Genomic DNA, 26,941 nt, shown 5'->3' with positions numbered 1-26,941 from the left:
TGATAAGGGGGAAAAAAGATCAACGAGTGCATCAATTTCCTTACTCTTCAATATTATTGGTATTCCCCTGTTCAGTGTTTTAAAATTTAGAGTCATCTCCCATTAGTGAGTTATAAAATAAATCCACAACCAGCACTTTTTAAATGATATGATAGGCCGGGTGCAGTGGCGCACAGCTGTAATCCCACAGGCTTGGGAGACTGAAGCAGGAGGATCTTGAGTTCAAAGACAGTCTCAGTAACAGTAAGTCACTAAGCATCTCAGTGAGACCCTGTCTCTAGTCAAAATACAAAATTAGGCTGGGGATGTGGCTCAATGGTTGAGTGCCCTAAGTTCAATCCCCAGTAACAACAACAACAACAAAAATTAAATGACATGGTAGAGAATAAAATAAGAATTATTAGAGTGTATTTTAAGTAGTAACAGCAGGTACTATTTATGAAACATTTCATTAAATCATATGTGTGTTAATGTATCTTGTGTGTATCAGGCTAAAGTATAAAACATTATATCCTACATGGATCATGGTTCAGAAAAGTTTGAAGATCACTGCCTTTGTACCATGTATCAATATAGAAAGCCTGAAGAAACCCCACATATTTAGAGCATTCAAGGTTAATACTGCCTAACAGGCCTCTAATGTGCTGCTGTACTCCCAAAGATCAGACTGCTTGGTAACTGTACAGTCTCAGAAATCAGCCTAGTGATGGCTTCATCAGTGGGTCCACTCTTTCTAGAAGATGAGCTGGCAGGTATTACCTTGTAGAAACTAATACAAAGAAACAATAAAAATTGTATGCAAGCACATATTTATATAATAAAAAATGAAAATTAATAAATGCCCAACATTTATAAGGAATAGATTAAACAAATTATAGGTACATGTACACAGAGGAATTTTATGGAGCAATGTATTTTTAACCCACTGGAAAATATTCATAATATAACCATTAACAATAAAAACTAATTTTAAACCTATATGCAGAATAATCTCAATTTTATGATACATTTATATGTGTAGAAAGATAGATTTGGGGTGATAGAAAACATCTAAAACTGGATTGTAGTGATGATGGCACAATTCTGTGAATTCACTAAGAATTACTGAATTGTTCTTTAAAAACAAGTAATTGGGCTGGGGTCATGGCTCAGTGGTAGAGTGCTTGCCTAGCACGCACGAGGCACTGGGTTCGATTCTCAGCACCACATAAATGTAAAATAAAGATATTGTGTCCACCTAAAACTAAAAAGTAATTATTTAAAAAAAATAAAAACAAGTAATTTACACGTATGGAAAAGCTGTTAAAAGTGATGCAGTAAGACTGAAAGAAAATGTAAAGAGTGGTTATCTCCAGGTAGTGAAATTATGGATAATTTTTTGTTCTTCTTTAAACTTTACTATATTTAAACATTTTTATGAAATCTAAAGGGTACTATTATAATAAAAAAATAACAATGTGTTTCTTTAAAACTAAAAAAAAAAGTCCTTGTAACAAAATACAGATCACTTCTTTTCTCACCTATTTTTGTTAAGGAAAGCATCCCCTCTGGTAACAGTGGTGTCTCCAGTTAGCATCTTGAAAGTGGATGATTTCCCAGCACCATTAACTCCTAGAAGTCCAAAGCACTGAAAGAATAAGACCAGGTGAGTTGTATAATCAAACTACTAAAACTAAATTTGAACAACCCTAGAAAATAGCCAACTGAGCTTCATTTTTATATGACATCATCCTGAAACATCATTCTTAAATATCAATTACAAATCAAATATCTTTTTGGTTTAGGACATCATACAGATATTAAATATGTATTTTATAATGGGATCATTTTCAGCAAGTCTGTATTTTTAAATACCATTTGAGTTGTCAGATTAAGACAAAAGTTAATGGATGTGTGAAAAACAGTAATGAAAGCCAGTTAGTCAAATTATACCACCTTATTTGACTATAGGGCATAAAAGGACACATCAGAAATGAGAAGGAGAAAAATCTATTTTTAAAAATCTATTTGAATTTCCTCATCCTCTGAAATAGATCACAAAAGCACATTTTGGGTGTACATGCTTTTCTTAAAATGCCCGAGATTATCCAAAATCATTCTCTTGATATAAGGGGTCCCCAATCTCTTGATGACTGATTGCTTCACACAGGCATAAGGAGAGAAGCTTTGAAAGCCACTTTCATCCTTTATAAACATGGTTGTTTGATTGGACAGATAGAGTGTGAATTAACAAACACAATACAGACAAAGTGTGTTTACCTCACCAGGAGGAATGCCAACACAAATCCTGTCAACAGCAGGCTTCCTCTTCCTCCTATATATCTGCAACAAACAAAATGTAAATTCATGAACTTCAGTGACTCACAGCTCTTCCAAGCAACTGTGGCAGGGAGGATTATAACCCAAATACACCATGAAATAAGACTCTATCAATAAGACTAAGTCATATATGATGTGCTAAGAGCCATCTCTCTCTCTGCCAACCAGGTGTAACTTTGAAGCTCAAAATAAAAGTGAATTTCTTTTTAATTTTTAATCTGGGTCTTTTAAAAAATATATCAGTCACTAATATCTACATATTTTTCCATGTATTGTTTATAGTTCATTTTTAATTTATTTTTAATTTTTTTTAGTTGTAGAGGGACATAATACCTTTACTTCATTTGTTCATTTTTATGTGATGCCAGGGATTTAACCCAGTTCCTCACATGTGCTAGGCGAGCACTCTTCCACTGAGTCACAACCCCAGCCTAAAATTAGATTCTACAGGATAAAATTTTGCAATCAAAGTATTTCAAATACTCTACGTGTTACAAAAAGTGAAATTTGGGATTCTGCCATCTAAGAGGGCATTGAAACAGACCCTCCTTCTGAGCAATAGAGACATGTCAGCTTTGGTGATTATAAAATTTAAAAATCAACCATTTATTCTCCATACCTCAGTTTTGACCAGATATATAATATTAGCATGTTTTTTCTTCATTTTTTATTGGTGCATTATAGTTGTACATATTGATGGGATTTGTTGTTACATATCTGTACATGCACACAACATAACAATATAATGTTTTAATAACTAACACACAAATAAATATAAGTAAAATAAATAAATTTGAGAATGGAAATTCACATTACAAAAGTATTCTCAGTAGACTCTCTAATTAAGAAGTTTCCATGTATCTTTAAAATAAAATTAAATTGACAGTAGCTTAGTATAGATGCACATTTTGGGAAGTAAACTTTTTCATTAAGCAACTAGGGTAGTTTCTAGCACATACAACTGAAAAATTAAGCCTGTAATAGCCCCTACTCACTATCTCACCTTAGTCAATTCCTTGATTTCCAAGATATCATTCTGTCCTCCACCATCCAGAATTCTCTGTCTTTCCCGCCTTACATCTTCATCCTCATCATTCAAAGGAGGAAGCTTTGCTTTCACTGGTCTTAGAAGAAAAATTTTAAGAAAAACAACCTTTCAAACTCTTTTTAAAAACAAAATCCAGTCTCTAAAGCAATCTCCTAAAACCTACTTGCCACAACTTCCAGCCTTGGCAGGGTAGGGGTTGCAGGATGCCCATAATAGGAAAATCAATTTGATTTTCTTGAGTTCAAATTCGATCCAACCATCCTTGGCAAGTGTCTCCCTGTGTCCCCTCTGTGACCCTCTACCAAGCGCTCCATGAGTTCTGAGCAAAAGCTTACCTGGGTCTGATGAAGAATCTGTACTGGATCAGAACAGTAATGAGGAAAAATACCACCCCTTCCACAGCCATGGCAAAAAGGTTTCGTCCTACCAAGTCCCAAGAGAGTGGTGACACAAAGCGATTCTCCCCTAGTAAACAAAATACAGAAATAAAGTCAGAATGAAGGTGTCAAGAACCATGCCCTTCTTCAAACATGGGGTCAAGTTCACCTATTTTCCTAGAAACACCAATGGCTATTACCAAAGAAAAGGAGAAAAAATAATGAGAATGACTACTTTTCAAATCTGACTCGTGGGAACATACTACTACCCTGTATCAATCAGAATTTTAGAGCCAACATGTCTTAGATCTGTAACTTCATGTCAGATAGCTAATATCTTTTGAATGAGACAGGCCAAAAATCCTTTTAGATTAAGGCAAACAATCCAGGATAATTTTTAAGATCAGTATTTTAATGAATTCCAAGTTTTAGTAATAAGAAATACTAGAAAGCACATTAAAAAGATGACCATTTCAATGGCACATAATGTAACCCAGTGACTCAATTAAGTCACCTGATTTTATCTAACTATTCCCTAAATTCCTTATACATCTCCTTTGTACCTCCAAGTGGAAGAAAGTCCCTCTTCTATGTCCGTCAAATAACATGGCCCATCTAACTACATTAGCCAGTAGATGAATGATAGTCATATGATGATACGAGAAATATTTTTAACCACTCTAAAGGTAGAAAGAGCTGCAGTGAATTATCTTTTTATAGATTGTGTAAAAGATAATATATGACCTCCAGGCCTGTGATTTTCCTAATAGAGTCAAAGTGTACATCTCTCCTGATTCTTGTTCTGTATCTAAATCCCAACGCTGTGTTACTTTTTCAGTAATTCTGACAAACTCAAGTAGTAGCATGAGGCACTGGGTCCAAGCAAATGCCAGCATTTTCCTTACTCCAAAAAATGCCCTTTCACAGATAAATAGCTATGTCACACTACACCAGAACAGCTGTACTGGCATAAACATTCAGGGGAGCAAGAAGAATATGGACATACAATGCCCATTCATCAGTCCCTTTCCAAAACAAAAGCTAGGGCCCAAGGCCCATGCAATTGCCATCTCTTCTGAAGCCTCTAGCAGCCACTGCTCCACTCACCAAATCTTTCCAGGGCATCAGCCATTGCCTGGTTTTTCACCATATCAATGAGCCCTCGTCCCAAGCAAAAATGTGGGAAGATCAAGAACACAGACTTCAGGATATCATTGATGTTATTCAGTTTCTAAAAAGATAACAGAGAGAGAAAGTATGGATATCAATCATAGTTTAGGCTAAAAATGTATCCAAGTCTGAAATATGGGAGTAAAGAAACAATTTGATTCTCTGGGGATAAAATGAACCTTTGAATTCGGATACCAATAAATAGGAGTAGGCATTTTCCATATTTTTAAAAAACTTTGGAGTAATGCTGTGGGTATAAAGAAATGAACAAAGAATAGCAACAAGGCTATGTTTGACCATAAGCAAATCCATAACAAAATATTTGCTTAATATTTTAAAAGCAAATTGCTTGTGTCTGGGTCAATATTTGAATTTTAGGACTTTGCTAGAATTTTACAAAAATCTTCTTAAATACATCAAAAATTATTATGACACCCAGCCAACATTGGCCATATATCCAGGGATTAAGGAAGTTACTATTTGTAAGATGCACTGTGCTGTGGCATGGGAGAGGTAAAAGCTAATGAATAAATAGTCTCTGTGGTTAGGAAGAGAAACATGGAAATAGGAAACGACTATGTAACTGGATATGTGTGGTACTAGAGGCAGAATGGAAGGCTCTGAGGGCCCAGGGAAAAAGAGAGCACATCCCAAAGGGCAGAGTAGCACAACAACACCTTTGCGCTAAATCTTGAAGGGCAGGGAGAATAGTACCAGGCTCTGCAATAGAAGAAGGGCATTTCAAGCCAAGCCTACAGGATTATGCTGGGTTTAAGGGACAACTCTGCTAAAGTTACAGGGCTTTGAGAAAGGGTGTAGTGGGAAGTGGCCAGGAAAGGTTGTTCATCTATGAAACCCTTGTGTGCTGAGTTAAGGTATTTGGACAAAGGCAGTGACAATAGGAATGGAAGGAGTCTTGTTTATGAGATGTGTAACTGAAAGAACTGATGGCATGACCAGTCAAACATGTGAAATAAGCAATAGCAAAGCATCAAGAATGATTCCAAGAGAGCTGGGTTGGACAACTGCATTGGATGGTAATGCCAGCAAGTATGACAGGGATGGCAAGAGAAACACTAGGTTCTAAGGGGAAAGATGATGACATATCCAGTTCTGGGTATCTATAAGTTATTTAAATGAAGCCATCCACCAGGTATGTGAAAATGGGAAAGTAGAGTTCCAGGGAACAATCAAGGCATAAATCTGAGAGAACAATAAGACACTGGGAAAGGCAGTGGTGCACGCCTTGGGATTGAATGGCATTGCCCAGATATGGTGTCTCAAGTGGAAAGCAAAGCTGACAGAGGACTGAGCCTTTTGCAAAGTGACACTGAAATGGAAGCATAAAAGAATTTGACAGAAGAAACTGAAATGTTTGGCAGGGAAATATAAGGCACAGCAGGAGACAAAGGTATTGTGTAGACCACGGAAGGCAGTATCTGAAACAGGATGGAGTAGTCAGCAGAGTCAAAGTCACAGAGAAGTAGAATAAGATCATAATTAACCACTGTCCTCTGGCACCCAGAAGTGCCCATCCCAGTAGGAGGTGCTCTTTCTACAGAACTCACATTGTTGGTAAAGAGCTCTAGCACAAAAGTGGCCACACTGCCATTGATGCCGATGAAGAGGTTCACGCTGGTGAGCACCACATAGGCTGTGCTGGGGATCTTGAACACAAAGGAGGCTGGGTACATAAGAGGTGTGATTGACCACCTGGTGAGACAAGAAGATAAATGTCCATTGGAGTCCTCTACCCTCCCTATGACATTGGGTACTATATGCCTTACCCACTTTCAGAGTCCTCTACCCAAAAGTGCCTTACCCATATAGCAAAAGAAGAAGGGCTAGCACAGGCAGGTTGGTGGAGGACACATAGGACTTCTGCTGAAAGCAGATGAAGATGATAATGACCAATGTAGCAGGAACCACATAATTGCACTAAAAGAGAAAACAAGGAAATAAAGTTAACTCGTAAGTCAAAAATACAGCACATTTCAAGTCTTTACCATCACCAGACAAGAAAGGGCAGACAAACATATTGGAGAATAACTTTGAATTAATGAAGCCACATAAACTATTAATCAAAATACGGACAATACATTGTGACAAGCATTTTACCCTTGGTTGGTTTTATAAACTGCATGCCCTTTCTGTCTTTCTCACAACTAAGCCAAGGTGTCACGCTCAGTAAACTCACTGAACGATGGATCCTCAGTCGGAGGAATTTCAATTTCACAGGGGACAAATAAGCTTCCATTATTCTTCCCAGAGATGATTGTGTCTGTTTCATCATTAATGCTATATTATAGTCTGCCCAAGTTCAATCTCACATGTGATCTATTTGTGAGGTAAGCGCTCATAACATGAATGTCAGAATTGTTTCATCACACTGAGAATAATTTGAAAGTCTGTTCTGAAACTGCTTCAAGCATTAAAATGCAGAAATAAAGACCTGACCATAGAACAATTATGAGATTTCATAGCTGGCAGGGAAAAACACAGGCAGGGAGGTGACAGTGATTTTTGTCAGCTGTTAAAAGAATTGCAGCTTAAGGCTACCAGACTCTGCATTAGTCCTATCCTATTCAATGTGTTTATCAACAACTTAGATGAAGATATGCTGATAGCAAACTGCAGATTCTAAACCAGGTAGAGGCAGATAATATACAAGAATATAAGTGATGTCCCTGAAGGTAGGGACTGCATCTCATCTGTGAATCTCCTATGCCTGGCATAGTCAGACACAGAGTATACACTCAGTATATTTTAAATGAATGAAGTAATTACTGGACCAAGATAAAACAAATACAAAACACAATGGACACTTAACTAGATGCAGTTTAAAAGGGATAAGCATAAAGTTTAAGTTCTAAAAAGTTAATTGTATTAGCATAACACAAAAGCTATCCAATTTAACAGTCATTTTTGTGAAGTAAGATTCCAGTTCACTATCAAGTTGCCAATAAGACAGTGCTCTTTCTAAAATGCAGAATAGAAGTATGGAAAAAAGATCAATTCCCTCTAGACTTGTAACCATTCAAACCATCGCCTGAATACAAGGTTGATTCTGGACCTTGCTTTTCAAAAGAGACATTAACAATATGGAGTATGGCCATGACGGGACAATCAGATCATACAGGGGCCAGTCTTAGAGTCTTGGTATAGTAAGTAAAGACATCATCATCATCTCCATCATTATCACTCACATTGTTATAGCGCTTTAGAGATGACTAAGTGTGTTCTCATATATCATCTCATCTGTGGAAGACTTTGGTTAGATGAGAGTTGTCTTTAAATATCTGAGGAGCCATCCAAAGAGGAAAGAACTAGATTTGTTCCTTATGGCTTAGAATTCATGGAATTCATAAGGAAATATAGGTCAACTTCACTTTATTATTAAATTAGAACTTCAGAATTCTTTGAAGGCTTCCATGTTGGTCCAAATAGAAGCAGTATATTAATTATAGCTGGTACAAAAATATATTTGCAAATGAATGAATAAGTTTATGATAAAATGTATGGAATTTTTAAAGAACATATGGCTTTCCTAACAAGATAAAGAATATCTTGACTTTATAGGTCAACATTTATCAGAGAAGTTAAAAGTACTGGCTTGGGAGAGACTAAGGTCCTTCCATTTCTGTTTCTTGGGAAAGTCTTCAAATAGGAAATTAGGTAATAACTGTCATCAGTTAGTCAGATATTCTTTCCTGTGTGAAGTCAGCTCTGCATCCAGCACCATATTTGGAGTTATGGAAGTGTATAAGTGTCTCTCCCATTCCCTTTTTCATGCACCTTTAGAACAATTGGAACAATTCTCAGTGACAGGTGCTCTATCTTATATATGCCATTTCATGGCCCTGATGGAGATCCATACAAAGATAGTAGGCCTGTGCCCTTACCATATCCCAGACAAAATTGGAAAGCCAGTAGATGACAGGCTTCACTCCACTGATAAACTGTAGGTGCTTGGCTTTGCTGACCCGCTCCTGGATCAGGAACACAACAAAGCTGGCTGGGACAAAGGACATCGCAAAGATGACACATATGGACACAAGTACATCTACTGACGTGGTCATCCTAGAAAGAAAAAAGGCAGTGAAGATCAGAGATGTCTTTGATGCATTTATATGGAAATACAATAAATGAGGAGACATACACACGGAGAGAGACATACATAAACACACACATCCAAAGAAAGCTCGGGAAAAACATCTGTTCACCAAATATGTTTTATTCAAGGTTAAATATGATCATTTTCAAGTTTAAAAAAATAATGCAAACCTGAGCCTGGTATAATGGTGTACCCTTATGATCCCAGCAACTAGAGAGGCTGAGGCAAGAGGATCGAAAGTTCAAGATCAGCATCAGAAATTTAGTGAGGCCCTAAACAACTTAGTAAGACCCTGAGTCAAAATAAAAAGGGCTAGGGGTGTAACTAAGTGGTAAACTTCCCCTGGATTTAATTCCTGGTATTATTTTTTAAAAATCATATGCAAAGCTGATTTCACTAAGGTTAAAGAGTCCACTGCCATATGAAGCTGTTAAAGGAAGTCTGGGTGTGGTCTAACAATATTCAATTTTATCCATTGTTCTTTCTTAAAAATATTGTATTTTTAGATGGACACATTACCTTTATTTTTTTTAATGTGGTGCTAAGGATCAAACACAGTGCCTCATATGTGATAGACAAGTGCTCTACCACTGAGCTACAACCCCAGCCCCTTGTCCATTGTTCTTAACATTATAAGAGCAGTAAATAATAAATATCCATACACACAAAAAATAATGGTATGAAACTACTCAAATAAGTTAATATTTGTTGCTCTAAGTAAGTTTTAGAACAACACAATGTAGCATACCAATCTAACACATATAACAATTCTATCAGATTCTTTTTGTAAGACACTTTACAAACCAATTAAGAAGGTGTTGGTATAAAGATCCCTAGTGTCTATTATTGATATTCTATAGGAATTAAGTAGAAACTAACTGCACCATGCTCCATTTATAGAAAGGGGATCTGACATATTGAATGTCATCTCTGGGAGCTTGGTGTGGCAATTTACATAAATGGCCTCATTTAATATCAGACATCTAGAAAGTTTACAGTCTAGATTTAAACCCAGATCTCTATAATTCCAAAGACTGTACTGGCTTTAAACTTCACACACACACACACACACACACACACACACAAATTCAAGACAAATTCAAGTCAAACTATTTAAAGCATGTTTCACTGGGTTAAAACAGTTTTGAAACAAATGAAACTGACTTTTATGTGTTAATGGTGAATTTACTTATTTTAGGATTGTATTAAGAATTTTCAACTTGATTTATATGAATTCACCAAATATAATGATTTTTACATATCTGTGCCATTTTCTTCTACAATTCAAAAAGGCCCTGCTGGTCAATTTGTAAAGTGATCTTTTCTGCCCAGAGTCTGGATGGACCCAGACTTACATACTGTACTTGACTGTGCAACAGCTAGCCTACAAGGAGCCTTCTATCTCCCTCTCCTGCTCCAGATTTCCCCAGTACTCTCTCCTCACCCCATTCTTTTAGACACAGCTATACTTACAGAGCCACTTCTGAAAGCTGCTGCTTGGTGAGATTCAGGGGGTGATTGAAAGCAGTAATCCCATACTGGCTAGGGTTCTCTCCCTTCTGCAGGTTGGCCCGGAGAATGGCATTGTTGATGACATTCAGGAAAGAGCTGATAGCATGCCAGCCTTTGTTATTGAACCACACCTGAGATAAAATATAGCAGGTAAAAGATAATGTCCCTAAACACTACTCTCAGAAGTAGGTACATACACATACACACACAAATCATGCACCTAAATTTTAGAAACTCAAGTCATATACCAATACAAAACACTGCAGAACATGGCAGAGTGATGATAACACAAGGATACAACCACCGACCATGGGGCCCAGGGTTGTACTGAGGACTTTGTATCTTTAATTCATATATTCCCCATAACTATTTGGAGAGAGCCATGATTATTGTCCCCATTTTACCGATGAGAAAACTGAAGGTTAAGTAATTCAAGTCAAAGTCATAGTGGTTCACCTTTAAAGTCTGGCAACAAAACAAATTCTCTTAATCACTCCACTATACGGCCTCCCTAGTGGATTTAACCATTTGCTCTTTTCTGTCATGAATACCCCTATCAATTTTACTATGGCTGAAAATACTTCATGGAACAGGATAGGTTACCAAAAAGTCAGTAAAACACAGACAGCATTTTACCTTGACATTATTTTTGGTGTCCAGTCCTGTCATGAACCTTCCCAAGTTGTTGAGAAATCGATCTGCAGAACTGTCCTGTAAACAACAGAAACCCACCTCAATTGTGATGATTCAAACGGGTAAAGGGCAACAGTCAGTCCGGAAGCTGTGGACAACAAGACACCCCTATCAAGAGCAACACCACCACTACTACACTAAAATTAAATTTAAAGCCATTAAATGATTCCTGAGAACCACAGTCTTAAAAATATCTGAGAAATCCCGTGGCTTGAAGTCCCAAGACTGTTGTCTGTATAACCTGGCAATGAGAATTTCTTCCAAGTGTTCCCCTGGCATCATCCCAAGAACCACAGCCACAATTTATGTGCAGATGTGTTAGACATTAGGGCCTGTGTTCCAAAGGCAGAAGTACAGACTGGACTCTAGGACTATCACTGCTATCCAGGATCAAAAAATCCATGTCATATGACTCCCTCAATTCTTAGTTCAAAATGGGAAATCTGAGATACAGAGAAATGAAGTGTGTGCTCACTAGGACCTGAAGACCAGCCAGCCAACTTAAAAATGAAACTGATCCATTTCTGTTTAGTTAGTGATTGTTTTGGAAGTCTGCTTGAAGGCCAGTTTATTTACTACTGGCCAAACTGACAAACAGTTATTCTAAGAACTTTTAAGTCTCTGAATCTATTTGTGGTCTACACTTTCAGGATTTTAAGTATACATCGAATAATTCAATCCTGTCTTGCTGAAGTCACAGAATACCAGTTATGGCTCAGTAGTCAAAGATAATCTGAACAATGAGCTGCTAGCTGGTCAGATCTATTTGCCCACTATGCTCATGTCCCAGCAGCTCCAAGCCCTTTCTTCCAACATATCTCAAGATGGATATACTACCTTGGCCAGCTTCAAGTGTTTCTTCATTTGCTTGATGGCATCATTAACTTCTTGACTTGGAGGAAGTGCTTGAGAGTTACTGACACCGAGGGAAAACCCACCATACCTAGAAGAACAGCTTGACATTAAAACCCAGTATGCCACATGTGATCACCAGCAGCAGACACCACATGAGTGTGGACAAGCCTCTTAGAGACCCATTTCTTATTCAACCAAAGTTTGATTCAGACAAGTTATACCTTGGATTCTAGCAAGCTATTAACTGGGTTGCTGCCCAGTAGGGAGGTCCTGGGTCTGATTATAGTTAGATATCTGAGACACTGAGAAAAGTAAGGTCATTTATTTCACATTCACTACTGCCTTTGTAGGCAAGCAGATGGGGTAGAAGGGTAGGTGGTGAGGGACACTGTCCCATGTGGGCCAGATGGGGATAAGAGACCTTGTATCTTTACTAGCATGAGGGCTACTCTGCTCTGCCCAGAGTTTTCAAAGATCCTGGCCCTTGGGGACAAGGCAAGGAAGAAAAGTATGAAACAGTAACAGGGAGCCTTTAAGGTCCCCTGAGGAAGTCACACCAGCCATCTCATTTCCATGATATACAAACTGGATCCAGAGATGCTTCCTTACCCCTTCACATCTTCAAGACCCAGAGGGACAAATGGATTGAAATACAGTGAAAATGCTTTTTATTTTCTCCAAGACTTTCTTGATCTTATGCCAAAGGCCTGAAAAATTGTTCTTGAGTCCCTGGGAACCCCTGGGAATCTGATTTGGGTAAAACTGCAACTAGGATAGGTATTTCCCTCATAATGTTACTAGTCCCTGGAGACCCACAAGAGATTTCTAAGTGCCCTTAAGGAAATCAGTGAACCAAATTGTTCAAAGGCCTCTGAAGTGGCAGCTGGACACTGAGTAGAAATGCTCTGGGCAGAAAATCCAAGTCTAATCTAAGCCTGTCTATACCCCACATGTTCTACAGATTCTGCAGGGCCTTTCTCTCCTCACAGTGATGTGGCACCCAGGAGTGTGTGAGGGACAAACAATCCTGAAACCAACAGCTTCCCTCCATCCAAAATGCCTGCATAAAAATCATTCTCCCAAGACTAGAAGCACCAGGGAAAATCTTGAGATCAACTTACCTAAACTCATTCACCCATATCTTATTCTTTAAGCTGCAGAAATAAAAACAGAAACCAAAAATCAGTTCTAGAAAGACTGATGATGCAAAAGGAGTAAACATCTACCTGAAGACAAAAGAAAGGACCAGAAGTAATCCTATCATCAGGCTGGCACTACAGGACTGTACCGATGGAAAAAAGCCTAATCTCAACATACTTTGTATTCTATCTTATAAACCTTACATTAAGGTCATACTTGGGTTGGGCCAGTTTTAAAAACCACCTTACAAACCAAGGCATGAATTAACTAGAAGATTTTTCAATTCAAATAATACATCAGTTATAAATGACATATGGAGAAGTTATGTTAATGACTCAAGGTCATTACATTTTTGAACAGCTTTATCATTTAAAGATACTGAGCTTCTAACACAGATACCCCTCTTTATCAAGCTGCTGGGAAGGGAACAGAACACAAATTTTCTGAGCATTAACTAAACATTTGACACTATGCCACCAGGTCCCAGAAGCTTCAAGTTTCCATAGCCACGAGCTACTATATCTTCTCAAGGTTCTCCCCATGATACCACATGAGCATCTAAGACACTTTACATATATCACTTCATTTAGTTCTCACAACAAACTTGTAGGAGCAACAGTAATATCACTTTTATATAAATTAAAACTTTTTTCCACAATACTGGAGATGGAACCCAGAGTGTCGTGCATAGTAGGCAGGCACTCTACCATGGAGCTATATTCCCAGCCCCCAAATTAGAGTTTTAAAAGGATAACAAAGAGAAAATTTTGATTACTGTCACTCAGAGTTGTCCCCTTAACCTGGAGGTAAACCACCACCACTCTCTTTTTCAGATTAAAGTTCTGCCTGATAATGCTCCTGGTCAAGCAACTAGTTAGTGGTAGAATTCAAATTTGAATGCATACTTATTTTCATTCTAGACAAGGCTGCCTCAACCTTTAAGCTAAAAACTGAATGCTCACAGTACCTCTACGCATCATTTCTAGTTTGGGATGACATCCTAAACTTCCAGTAGAAACATCAAGCCATACTCTGGCAATCTCTCCACCATGTGGGTCCACTATTTGTAGGCCTTTAACTCCTCTAATCAGGGATGATAAAACACAGGCCACACTGCATAAAGAATCACCTTTTGGCTATGATCTGCACATACGTCTTCACCAGGTAATCCGAGATGTTCCTTCCCGTCAGATTCTGAAGGATATCTGCAGTGTTCTGTTTTCTCTGTCACGACATAAAAATCAAGCATGTGTGTCTTCTTAGACAAGAATTGGCACATAAAACATATCAAGGGCTACAGTGACACATGTTCCTCCAACACATGCCACTGTGTGACTAGAGCCCTAACCACAGGGCCCAGGCATCACCCTCCACCAACCACCACCAAGATCTAGTCCATGCTGCCCTCAGTACTAGTCATGCACTTATACCACACCAAGGTCTTCCCTAGGGAATTATTTGGAATAGCTAAACAATAAGCACTGAGATGTGATTTTTCTTTACCACAAGAGATATTGGGGCACAGAATCACAAACTTTGCCTAGTGAATTCTTGTGTTCATTGGAGTTCATTGAGTGGATTAGCTACTTAGAGTGGTAACCATGACTTTTTACATCAGCTTAAAATGCCTTATTCTCACCCTTCAACTTGGATGCTGATAAAGCAGCAGAAAGGTAGCACAAACAAGACTTCCTAAAATTGTGAGGAAGAAACAAAAAGGCTCAGATGACTGTCCTAAACTCAGAATCTCAGAAAAATTACAGAACTGGTAAGGCCCATTGAAAGTTTTCTGGTTCAGCCTCCCTAATCTAGCAGTTAAGAAGGAAGCCCAGAGAATCAAAATGGCCTTTTGAAAGGCCACCAGTTAATTTGTGGCAGAACCAAGGTTAGAAGCCATGCCTACACTCTCTTTCCTGTGACACCAACACTGTGGGACAGGCATAGATACACTGTGGTCCAAATCCCCTTCCCTCAAAACTCCCTTGCTTTTCCTTATGATAAGCATTAACCTCAAGGCTGAAATAAACTATCCTAATCTCACATCTCACTCATTCCTGCTCCCAGCAGATGCTGGCTGCTGACCCTGCGTGAACTATGCAGTCTTACTCTGATGGGGACTCACCTGTGGAGGTGGCATCCCCCCTGCCCCCGGGGGACACACAGGCAGCATCTTTTTGATTTTGTCACTGCTACACTGGCAGGCAGGTGAAGGGTTCTGCATTGTCCAGTTCCCATTTTGGAAGAGGTCCATGATGGTCTGGGGAACTGGGGCAGTAGTCCACTCCTCCTCCCCTGCCAAGCAAGGTGTGTCTCTGCAAAGGAAAAGCATCAAGGGCGGGATCACTGGAGAGGGCCTGGCCTTTCCTATTGCCTTAAGAGCACAGGATCATTCTGTAACAACCACAAACATAAGCCCATCCCTCACCATTTACAAAGAATGGGCATAGCCTTGTTTGATCATCTGATCTCACAACAGCCTTGCAACACTGTTTTATAGATAAGGAAAATAGAATACAAACAGATCCTAAATGTTCATAAACTGAACTCTGTTTGATCCAGCCACCAACATTTGTTGAAACAACACACACACTGAGCATTGGCTATGAGCCAGGTGCTTTTGTGCATGTCTGTGAGTCTGCAGTGAGCAAGACAAACTCACTGCCTTCATGGCATTTGCATGCCAAAAAGGAGTTAGACAGCAAATAAACAATTTAATTTTATATGACTAAAAATAAAATAAGGGGAGAGCACATGGGAAGAAGCCTCCTCCTGAAGAAACAATATTCAGCCACAACATCAATGATGAGAGAGAACAAGCCAGGCAAAGATGGGGGGGGGGGGAGAATACTCCAAGCAGAGGCAATGAAAAGTCAGGTAGAAGACCCTGAGAAGCAGTGTTTCTGTATTTGAGGAACAACAGGAAGGCAGTGTGACTGGAATGTGATAAGCTAAGAAGAAGAGAGATGATAAACAAGGAGAAAAGTGAGGCAGGTGCCAGAAGGAGCCTGGGAAGGGAGTCTGGATTTTATGCTCAATGTGCTGAAAATCCTGTGGAGAGTGGCAAGATCCAATCTATGTTCTAAAATGAGTAGAGAATTCAGGGGGGTGGGGCGAGTAGGGTGAGAATGCTTGGTATATGAAGAGCTAGTATAAGCATCCCAGGAGACAAAACACATGGCCTTTATTTCTGACTTGAACTCTGAATTCTTATGAAACCATCAGCAACTTCCTTGTCCTCTCAGGGCTTATTTTTTCCACTGGTAAAAGTATAAAATGACTTGTTATTTCTAGTCTCTCTTCCAGTTTCAAAATTCTACAATTTAAAATAGAGCCACAGACTTCATACAATTTTCTTATATATTAAAAGAAATCAAATGAACAGCCTTTCAGATTGATCTCCCACTCTTTAAAGCCTGTTGACTAAATGGAAAAGTCAAACTAAGACATTGTGTCCTCCTGAAGCTGGCTCCTAAAACCTTCAAAAGACAATTGACTGAGATGAACTTACAGACCACTGAGAAGTACCCAGTCAAATTTTCTCCAGTCCTACCACCTTCTATAAACCTAAAATTGGAATTTCAGTGGGGGTAGCCAGGATGGTTGCCCTTTCCCACATGCAACTTAGTTCCAGGAATCTTTGAGCATGAAAAGTTCTAAGTAATTTCTTTCTAAGGAATTTTCTGTTTTGATGGTCTATCTTTCTGGATAACTGACCTGGAGAAGACATAAGCAACTACAAATCTGATCAGTACTGCAACAACTGTAGAAGAGAAGACACAGGAACAAGAAGCCACCACTGTCTTTACCACATGATCTCCTGACTTGCTTTCCCCTTAACTCAAAAGAGTCGTTTGCATATGATCACTGAATTTATTTGCCTACTCTTTAAAAAATATTCTGTAGGAAAGTAGGGTAAAAATATGCAATGGACAGTAGGCCTGGGTCCATTCTGCCATCCACAGACACCCCCCGGAACTCAGGCTCTGGCACAGGACCACCTCTTCAGACCAACAGAACACCATGGGAGCCCAGGCCTGGCCTAGATCCACCCACATCAACATATGTGGGACAGGCCCAGAGTAGGTCCAAGTTCACCACCCCCACACACACACCTGGATGCCCAAGCCTAACCCACTTCGATCTTGAGACACTGCAGACATCGCCATAGCCTTCCTCACACAGTAGCCCCTACCTTTTGACAACAGTCAGGGCCTAGAAGCAGCTGCATCTCAGAGCAGGCATCCCAAAGACAGTGTAAGGCCCACCCTTTCAGCCCCATCTCTATAAGACATTGCATCCATCTTGGGGCACCCCCACTATTATCTCATGTTACCTCTGCTATTGCTGCCACCACCTTTAGTTGCAGTAGCATACATTGAGGGACACCAGCAGGGTCTGGAAGCCCAACATCAAGGTGAGGTACAGACAATCTACACAGATACTATAAGAATATGGGGTAGAAACTGTAATATCTCAGATCCACACTGCAAGAAAGGAAGAAACATAGATAAGTGGCCTGGAAAGGACATCAGTAACTACAAATCTGATCAGTACTGCAGCAATATGAAAAAAAAAAAGGGGGGAGGAAAGTGCCATAAACAAACCAGGATACTACAATAACATAACCCATGGACAGTGAAGTTGATGAAATGTCAGAGAAGGAGTTCAGAAGGTTCATAATTAAAATGATCTGGGAATTAAAGAATGACCTAAGTGAGCAAATACAGTCAAAAATTGATCACTCCAACAAAGAGATAAGAGCACAAATACTTCAAGAAAGAGATAGAGACTCTGAAAAAAAAAAAACAATCAGAAATCCTTGAAATGAAGGAAACAATAAACCAAATAAAAAACTCAATGGAAAGTATAACCAACAAACTAGATCACTTGGAAGAAAGAATGTCAGATAATAAAGACAAAGTATACAATCTGGAAAATAAAGTTGACCACACAGTGAAGATAGTAAGAAACCATGAACAGAACATGTAAGAATTTTGGTATGGTATCCCATAATTCTTGCTATCCATCAAAAGACCAAATCTAAGAGTTACTGGGATAGAGGAAAGCACAGAGTTTCAAACCAAAGGAATGCACAAAATCTTCAATGAGATAATATCAGAAAATTTCCCAAGCATGAAGAATGAATTGGAAAACCAAATAAAGAGGCTTACTGGACACCAAATTTACAAAATTACAACAGATCTACACCAAGGCACATTATAGCATACCGACTAAGGATAGAATCTTAAAGGCCGCAAGAGAGAAGAATCAGATCATGTATACAAGGAGACGAATTCATAGCTCAGCTGATTTTTCAACCCAGACCCTCAAAGCCAGGAGATCATGGAACAACATATACCAAGCTCTAAAAGAAAATGGATGCCAACCAAGAATCTTATATCCAGCAAAATTAAACTTTAGTTTTCAAAATTAAACTTTAGTTTTATTTCATGAAATAAAAATCTTCCATGATAAACAAAAGTTAAAAGAATTCACAACTAGAAAGCCTATACTACAGAACATCCTCGGCAAAATATTCCATGAAAAGGAAATGAAAAACAATGATGAAAATCAGCAGAGGGAGGGATTACACTAAAGGAAAAACTAATCCAAGGAGAAACCACATCAAAAATTTAAAAATGGCTGGGAATACAAAGCATGCCTCAATAATAACCCTGTATGTTAATGGCCTAAACTCACGGATCAAAAGATACAAACTAGCAGACCCAACAATATGCTGCCTCCAAGAGACTCATCTCATAGGAAAAAACATCCACAGACTGAAGGTGAAAGGGTGGGAAAAATCATACCCCTCACATGGAATGCAGAAACAATCAGGGGATTCCATCCTCATATTAAATAAAGTAGACTTCAAGCTAAAGTAAACCAAAAGGGATACAGAAGGACACTACATACTGCTCAAGGAAACCATACATCAACAATACATAATCATTATAAATATATGTGCTCCAAACAATGGAGTACCTACATTCATCAAACAAACTCTTCTCAAGTTCAAGAATCAAATAGACCACAACACCATAATTTTGGGTGACTTTAACACACTTCTTTCACCACTGGATAGATCTTCCAAACAAAAGCTGAACAAAGAAACTATAGAACTCAAAAACACAATCAATAACTTAGACTTAAAGGACATATATAGAATATTTCATCCTTCAACAACAGAATACACTTTATTCTCAGCAGCACATGGATCCTTTTCTAAAATAGAACATATATTATGCCACAAAGCAACCCTTAGCAAATATAAAAAAGTAAAGATACTACCCTGCATTCCATAATGGAATGAAATTAGAAATCAGTGTAAGAAATAAAATCCACTCCAACACCTGGAGACTAAATAATATGCTACTGAAGGTACAATGGGTTGCAGAAGACATCAATGAGGAGATTAAAAAAATTTAGAGATGAATGACAACACGGACACAAGATATCGAAATCTCTGGGACACTATGAAGGCAGTTCTAAGAGGAAAGTTCACTGCATGGAGTTCATTCCTTAAAAGAAGAAAAAGTCAACAGATAAATGACTTTACATCTCAAAGTCCTAGAAAAAAAGAACAAAGGTATTCCAAAAGCATAGAAGATAGGAAATAATTAAAATCAAAGCTGAAATCAATGAAATAGAAACAACTGAAAAAAAATGCAAAACAAAAACATAAATAAAATTAAATTAAATAAATAAAATTGACAGACCCTTAGCCATGCAACAAAGAGAAAGAGACAAAAAACTCAAATTACTAACATACGTGACAAAAAAGGAAATATCATGAATGACACTACAGAAATACAGAAGATAATTAGAAATTATCTTCAAAATAATTAGAAATCATTTTGAAAACTTGTACTCCAATAAGATAGAAAATATCGAAGGCATCAACAAATTTCTAGAGTCATATGATTTGACCAAATTGAATCAGGATGATAGACACATTTAAACAGATCAATTTCAAGTGACAAAATAGAAGACGCCATCAGAAGTCTACCAACCAAGAAAAGCCCAGGACCAGATGGATACAGCGGAGTTCTACAAGACCTTTAAAGAAGAACTAACACCAATACTCGTAAATTTATTTCAGGAAATAGAAGAAGAGGGACCACTTCCAAACACATTCTATGAGGCCAATATCACACTGATTCCAAAACCAGGCAAAGACACATCAGAAAAAGAAAACTTCAGATCAAAATCTCTAATGAACATAGGTGCAAAAATTCTCAGTAAAATTCTGGCAAATTGAATACAAAAACATATCAAAAAGATAGTACACCATGATCAAATGGGGTTCATCCCAGGGATGCAAGGTTGGTTCAACATACAAAAATCAATAAATGCAATTCATCACATCAAGAGACTTAAAGATAAGAGCTATATGATCATATAATAGATGCAGAAATAATAAATGCAGCATAATAGATGCAGAAAAAGCATTTAATAAAATATAGCACACCTTCTTGTTCAAAACACTAGAAAAACTAGGGATAACAGAAACATGCCTCAACATCGTAAAAGCTATCTATGCTAAGCCCCAGACCAACATCATTCTAAATGGAGAAAAATTGAAAGCATTCCTTCTAAAAACTGGAACAAGACAGGGATGCCCTCTTTCAACACTTCTATTTAACATAGTGTTTGAAACACTAGCCAGAGCAATTAGATGAAAGAAATTAAAGGGATACATATAGGAAAAGAAGAACTTAAATTAGGATTATTTGCTGACGATATGATTCTATACCTAGGAAACCCAAAAAGCTCCACCAAAAACTTCTAGAACTAGTAAATGAATTCAGCAAAGTAGCAGGATATAAAATCAACAACCATAAATCAAAGGAACTTCTATGTATCATTAACAAATCCTCTGAAAGGGAAATAAGGAAAACTACCCCATTTATAATAGCACCAAAAAATAAAATAAAATACTTGGGAATCAACTTAACAAAAGAGATGAAAGACCTCTACAATGAAAACTACAGAATGCTAAAGAAAGAAATTAAAGAAGACCTTAAGAGATGGAAAGATCTACCTTATTCTTGGATAGGCAGAATTAATATTGTCAAAATGACTATACTACCAAAAGCACTATACATATTTAATGCAATCAAAATCCCAATGACATTCCTCATAGAAATAGAAAAAGCAGTCATGAAATTCATCTGGAAAAATAATAGACCCAGAATAGCTAAAGCAACCCTTAGCAAGAAGAGTGAGGTAGGTGGCCTCACTATACCAGACCTTAAACTATACTACAGAGCAATAGTAATAAAAAGAACATGGTATTGGTACCAAAACAGACTTATAGACCAATGATACAGAATAGAGGACACAGAAACTAACTCATATAATTATAGTTATATTTGACAAAGGTGCCAAAAATGTACATCAGAGAAAAGATAGCCTCTTCAACAAGTGGTGCTGGGAAAACTGGAAATCCATATGCAACAAATGAAATTAAACTTCTATCTCTCACGATGCACAAAACTCAAAGTGTATGGGGGCGGGGTAGGGTTGTGGCTTAGTGGCAGAGCGCTAGCCTAGCACGCACAAGGCATGCGAGGCCCTGGGTTCAATCCTGAGCACCACATATAAATAAATAAATAAATGTAGTAAAAAAAAAAAAAAAACTCAAAGTGGATCAAGGACCTAGGAATTAAACCAAGAGACACTGCATCTATTAGAAGAAAAAGTAGGCCCAAATCTCCATTGTGTCAGATTAGGGCCCAACTTCCTCAATAAGACTCCTATAGTGCAAGAACTAATATCAAGAATCAATAAATGGAATAGATTCAAACTAAAAAGTTTCTTTTCAGCAAAAGAAACAATCAATAAGGTAAATAGAGAGCCTATTAATTGGGAACAAATTCTTACCACATGCACGTCAGATAGAGCACTAATCTCTAGAATAGATAAAGAACTCAAAAATCTTAACACCAAAAAACCAAATAACCCAATCAATAAATGGGCCAAGAAACCAAACAGACACTTCTCAGAAGAGGATATACAATAAATCAACAAATATATGAAAAAATGTTCAACATCTCTAGCAATTAGTGAAATGCAAATCAAAACTAAGATTTTATCTCACTCCAGTCAGAATGGCAACTATTAAGAATACAAACAACAGTAAGTGTTGGCGAGGATGTGGGGAAAAAGACACACTCATACATTGCTGGTGGGACTGCAAATTGGTGCAGCCAATATGGAAAGCAGTATGGAGAATCCTTGGAAAACTGGGAATGGAACCACCATTTGACCCAGCTATCTCACTCCTCGGTCTCTACCCAAAGGACTTAAAAACAGCATACTACAAGGACACAGCCACATCAATGTTTATAGCAGCACAATTCACAATAGCTAAAGCTGTGGAACCAATCTAGATGCCCTTCAGTAGATGAATAGATATAGAATGTGGTATATATACACAATGGAATATTATTCAGCATTCAGCATTAAAAGAGAAAATAAATCATTGCATTTGCAGGTAAATGGATGAAGCTGGAGAATATAATGCTAAGTGAAATTAGCCAATCCCCAAAAAACAAATGCCAAATGATTTCTCTGATTTAAGGATGCTGATTCATAATATGCGGGGGGGGGGGGGGGGCGGGGTGCAATGGGAGGATTAAATAAACTCTAGATAGGGCAAAGGGGAAAAGGGGAGGGAGGAGAAAGGAGGGAACAGAGGGGTAGGAAAGATGGTGGAATGCGATGGTCATCATTACCCTAAGTAAATGTAAGAAGACACGAAGGATGTGACTCTACTTTGTGTACAACCAGAGATATGAAAAATTGTACTCTATATGTATAATATAAATTGTAATGCATTCTGTTGTCATATGTAACAAATCAAAATTTAAAATAAAATAAATACTGCTTCCTATTAAAAGGCACTAAAAATCTTGGATAAATATCTGGTTCCAGATCTAGGGCAGGAAATAAGAAGTAAACCTAATACATTAAGGTCAAATGTTCCTGAATGTTCAAGTACTGACACTGGTTTAAAGGGACACAGGAGCTAACCTGAAAGGGTTCCCATTTGCTTAATATGGGACTATCTGAGTATCAAGGAAAGACATAACAACTGTGATTATTTGGTACATAACAAATATACACTCATTACACTGAAAGTTGTTTAATAAAAGAATAAAGCATTATCCTGAAGAAAAAATATGCAATGGAACAAGAAAGTGTCCCCTCTTAGAAAAATCTATTTTATCTTTTCAGGTTGTTAAGGTGAAGAAGCTGATGAGCAAAATTGCAAATTATATACAATGGCAGCCTATTATTGCACTAAAACACAGGAGTTGGGGGCAGAAGTGAGAAAAGCATTTAGTAAGTATAAACTGCTATTTAAATTAAATATTAATGTTCTAAAGAAGTAAACAAATGTCTTTAATGATTTCCTTTGCAGGATGTTAGAAGTCTCTCTAAATGTTCCTAAATGGGTCTGATTAGGTTATTATATTCACTTTTTTAAAATAAAAAGTGATTCAAAAGACAAATAATAGTGGTTAAAATGTGGCATGCAATTGATAAATGCAGTATATCAGAAATCAAACCAGATGGCAGGCATGAGAAGACAGCTTATGGCAAAAGTGACACTCACGGGATTGGGTTTCCTTCCATACACCGGGTTCCAAAACCAGGGTCTTTGGTGAGGGCATTCAAGAGTTTCTGGGTGCCAGTGTCCTCAGGAGCATCATTACTGTGGGTACATGGGAAGCAACCATCTCAGTAATTCATTTAAACCAGGAACAGGGAGAAAAGAAAGTTTTCTAAATTAAATACTCTATTAAGTACTTCCTGGATTCCAGGCTCTTAAAAGCAAAATGAATAAAACACAGAAACTAGGTATGAGGAGCTTGGACTCTGGCCATATATTCAGCATCTGGGTAGTATACAGCACCCCAAACTGGAATATGTATGAAGATGTGTGTACCCGTGTGTACCTATGCACACATATACACACATTTACATATATATTGTAATTTGAAGTAATGAGACTCATTAAGGATCAGTATTTCAAAATTGCTTTCACGATTATCCATTTGGCCCAGATAACCAGTATTTTCCAGGAAGGACAGGCAGATTTTATTGACTGAGTGTGTGCACAGACATCTCGAAAGTACAAAAAATAATAGGCACAGGTCACAAACACATGCCATATTTTATAGCTATAGGCAATACAAGGTCAACAGATAGAAAGGGAAAAAGGCAAGTAAACCTGAATTAAGAAGAAAGCATAGTTTGGAGAAAAAGAGACAAATTCATATGTTTGGTATATGTTATTTTCATTTTTAAACCTCTTCTATATATCACTTATATATTTCTCCTATCTATACACCTATAAATCCCAGAAAACCTTTGCCAAACAATATCCAGAAATTCCTTTGTCCTTTTATTTCATGCATAGGATTATTATGGAGTAGAAAGTATTTTTGCCAAATGTTAACATTAGCTAAAACCATAAATTTAAAGAGTAGGAAATAATTATATGAATTATACTATGTAGAAAATAAGAATGTGGAGCTTCTGTTTTGTATGGAAGCCCTATGATTAGATAACAAAATTAAAACATAACTCTAAAAATACAAATATTTTATAACAATTTTAGATTTTATCAAGGGCATATCATCTAAAATATGCAGGGTTGTCCTAACACTCGCAGCATAAGGAGAAGGGGTGAAATGTCCAAGAGAGGACTAGCTGCTAAGTCAAGGGTAGCATACTGTTGTTTTTCGCATGCAGTAGTAGCTTACACAGGGGCCTGAGCCACAGCTGGTAAAACCCCTTCCACTGTGCAATTCTTGACTCTATTCTTTTGACCCCTCAGTACAATGATCAACCTTAATCTACTTGAACCTTCCTCTCCCCTGGGCCCAGAAGACAAACACATACCTGACAAACGTATACTGCTCATTGTACATCCAGGGCTGAAGTTCCAGGCTAGGGTACTTGCCAAAGGGTGGCACAATCAGGCTGAACACCAGGGCAATGCAGACAAACACAGCTGGCAGGACAATCTGTAACCAGGCAATGGAGGGGGCAAGGGGATGGCAGGAAAAGATAAGGTTAGAAAGAAGTCCAAGGGGCAAGTCCCTGCAAGTCCAGCCACGTTCCCAGACCAGGCAGCACAGGAAGGAGGGTGACAGGGCCCATGGCTGGCCCAAGGCTTTGTGGGCAGAGTGAAAGCAATGGATCCTGAACACTAAACATCTTCCCTCCAGGACTTTCTAGAAGCTGGCAGCACAAAGTCAGAGTCTCTAGTCACCTGGCAGAAGCACTAAGCTAGGAGCTTCACAGAGTAAAGAACAACCCCACGTTAGGGTGACTCAGAATGCTGGGTCCTGCATTTCTTCCCCTGAAGATGAGAAAGACCACATTGGGCCATGCGCACAGTTCAGCTCAGAAGAAAACTGAGTGAACAAGCCCTGGACTAGGAGCCAGAAGTCCTGAATCCTGGGTCTGACACTACTACAAGTGTACCCACGTGACATCACCACTGTAGGGCCTCAGTATTCTCATTATAATCTGAGGACTGAGAAGCGATCAGATCCCATAATCCTGAAACCAATTCTTAAAAGCAGTGACTCCAATCACAAGCAATAGCAGCCATTGTCTGCCATGATCACCTCTCAAAGCATAAATACGCAACTCCTTCTTGAAATTCCTCAAACTTTCTACAAACCTACTCTGAAAACAATGACTCATACACACTTTACAAGTAAACTCAAATGTCTTTCCATTTATTGCTGAGAAACTTATCCTTTAAAAACTTAAAGATTCATATTGACTCTGGCTCTTGGGCTTCAATGCAGAAAATTATCATTAAGTGAGCAATTCTCTTGGAAAGTACTCTAATGATAATTATCTTAATTATCATTACTACCCTATGTTGTTATTTATGGTGTTACTATCCAAAAACTTGGTTATTAAAGATCAGAGAGTCAAGTTACTTGCTCATGGTCACAAAGCCAGCTAATAACACAACCAGACTTCAAATCCAGGTCTGTATGTCCCAAACTCATAATACTCTTAGTATCATACATACAGTCTGTAAGGAAGACTCTCTATAAACTTTTCTCCACATTTCTTAATTTTTACATAGTGAAATAATTTTAACTCTTCTAACTAAGCAAGTGAGCATACAATCTCTGACTTGAAGGCAGTAGTATGAGTCTTCTCTCTTTGCCAGTTACATTCTGATCTCTCTGGGTATCTTTTTATCATTTGAGTTAAACATCAACTTAGAGAAAAATCATGTTTCTAATAAGTGCATATGTCAAGTGCATCTGAGCATAACATTACTTATATTATGATAGCTGATAGCTGAATTTACCTAACAGTTTTTCTAAACTCTGACCCTTTTATGTTGTTCTCTAAAATAAAAGACATACATACATACACACATACATACCCCTAAACCCAAGCGTCAGACTCCATTCTAAGCATTTATTCATGTTTATCCTCAGGATAACATGGTGTCATAGGCACATTATTATCTCTATTTTTCAGGTGAGGAGACTGAGGCCTGGAGAAGTCATTTGCTGGCAGACACACAACTGGCAAGAAATAGAACTGGGATGGAAATACAGATAATCTAGCTCCAATATCTATATCTTGACTGCAGCAGCATTCTGCTTTCACTGGTCAGAGAGTGTGCAGCCCACCCATGAAGCCAGAAACCAGCATATT

The 26,941-nt window shown here is 38.0% G+C and overlaps 1 protein-coding gene and 1 long non-coding RNA gene across 3 annotated transcripts in view; one reads left to right on the top strand and one right to left on the bottom strand.

The window, feature by feature from the left end:
* ABCA1 (ATP binding cassette subfamily A member 1) overlaps positions 1-26,941 on the bottom strand; it is a 132,317-nt gene that overhangs the window by 5,422 nt on the left and 99,954 nt on the right. For both annotated transcript variants that reach the window (XM_081278752.1, XM_081278753.1), the window contains exons 29-44: positions 25,145-25,269; positions 23,853-23,951; positions 15,351-15,540; positions 14,358-14,452; positions 13,210-13,242; positions 12,071-12,176; positions 11,177-11,251; positions 10,502-10,671; positions 8,817-8,994; positions 6,737-6,852; positions 6,483-6,627; positions 4,852-4,975; positions 3,703-3,832; positions 3,323-3,443; positions 2,260-2,322; positions 1,521-1,627 (exon numbers count right to left, since the gene is read on the bottom strand). In XM_081278752.1, the coding sequence (XP_081134878.1) occupies positions 1,521-1,627; positions 2,260-2,322; positions 3,323-3,443; positions 3,703-3,832; positions 4,852-4,975; positions 6,483-6,627; positions 6,737-6,852; positions 8,817-8,994; positions 10,502-10,671; positions 11,177-11,251; positions 12,071-12,176; positions 13,210-13,242; positions 14,358-14,452; positions 15,351-15,540; positions 23,853-23,951; positions 25,145-25,269 (1,877 nt within the window). The remainder of the gene's footprint in view (positions 1-1,520; positions 1,628-2,259; positions 2,323-3,322; positions 3,444-3,702; positions 3,833-4,851; positions 4,976-6,482; positions 6,628-6,736; positions 6,853-8,816; positions 8,995-10,501; positions 10,672-11,176; positions 11,252-12,070; positions 12,177-13,209; positions 13,243-14,357; positions 14,453-15,350; positions 15,541-23,852; positions 23,952-25,144; positions 25,270-26,941) is intronic.
* Positions 1,508-26,939, top strand: LOC308640833. Its single transcript, XR_014020361.1, has 3 exons — positions 1,508-1,645; positions 23,471-23,578; positions 26,762-26,939. It is a non-coding gene; the product is annotated as an uncharacterized lncRNA (long non-coding RNA).

The sequence above is a fragment of the Spermophilus citellus genome (assembly GCF_964194105.1).
Source record: "Spermophilus citellus genome assembly, chromosome: 2".
NCBI classification, from domain to species: Eukaryota; Metazoa; Chordata; class Mammalia; order Rodentia; family Sciuridae; genus Spermophilus; species Spermophilus citellus.
This window is presented reverse-complemented; position numbering and strand designations above follow the sequence as displayed.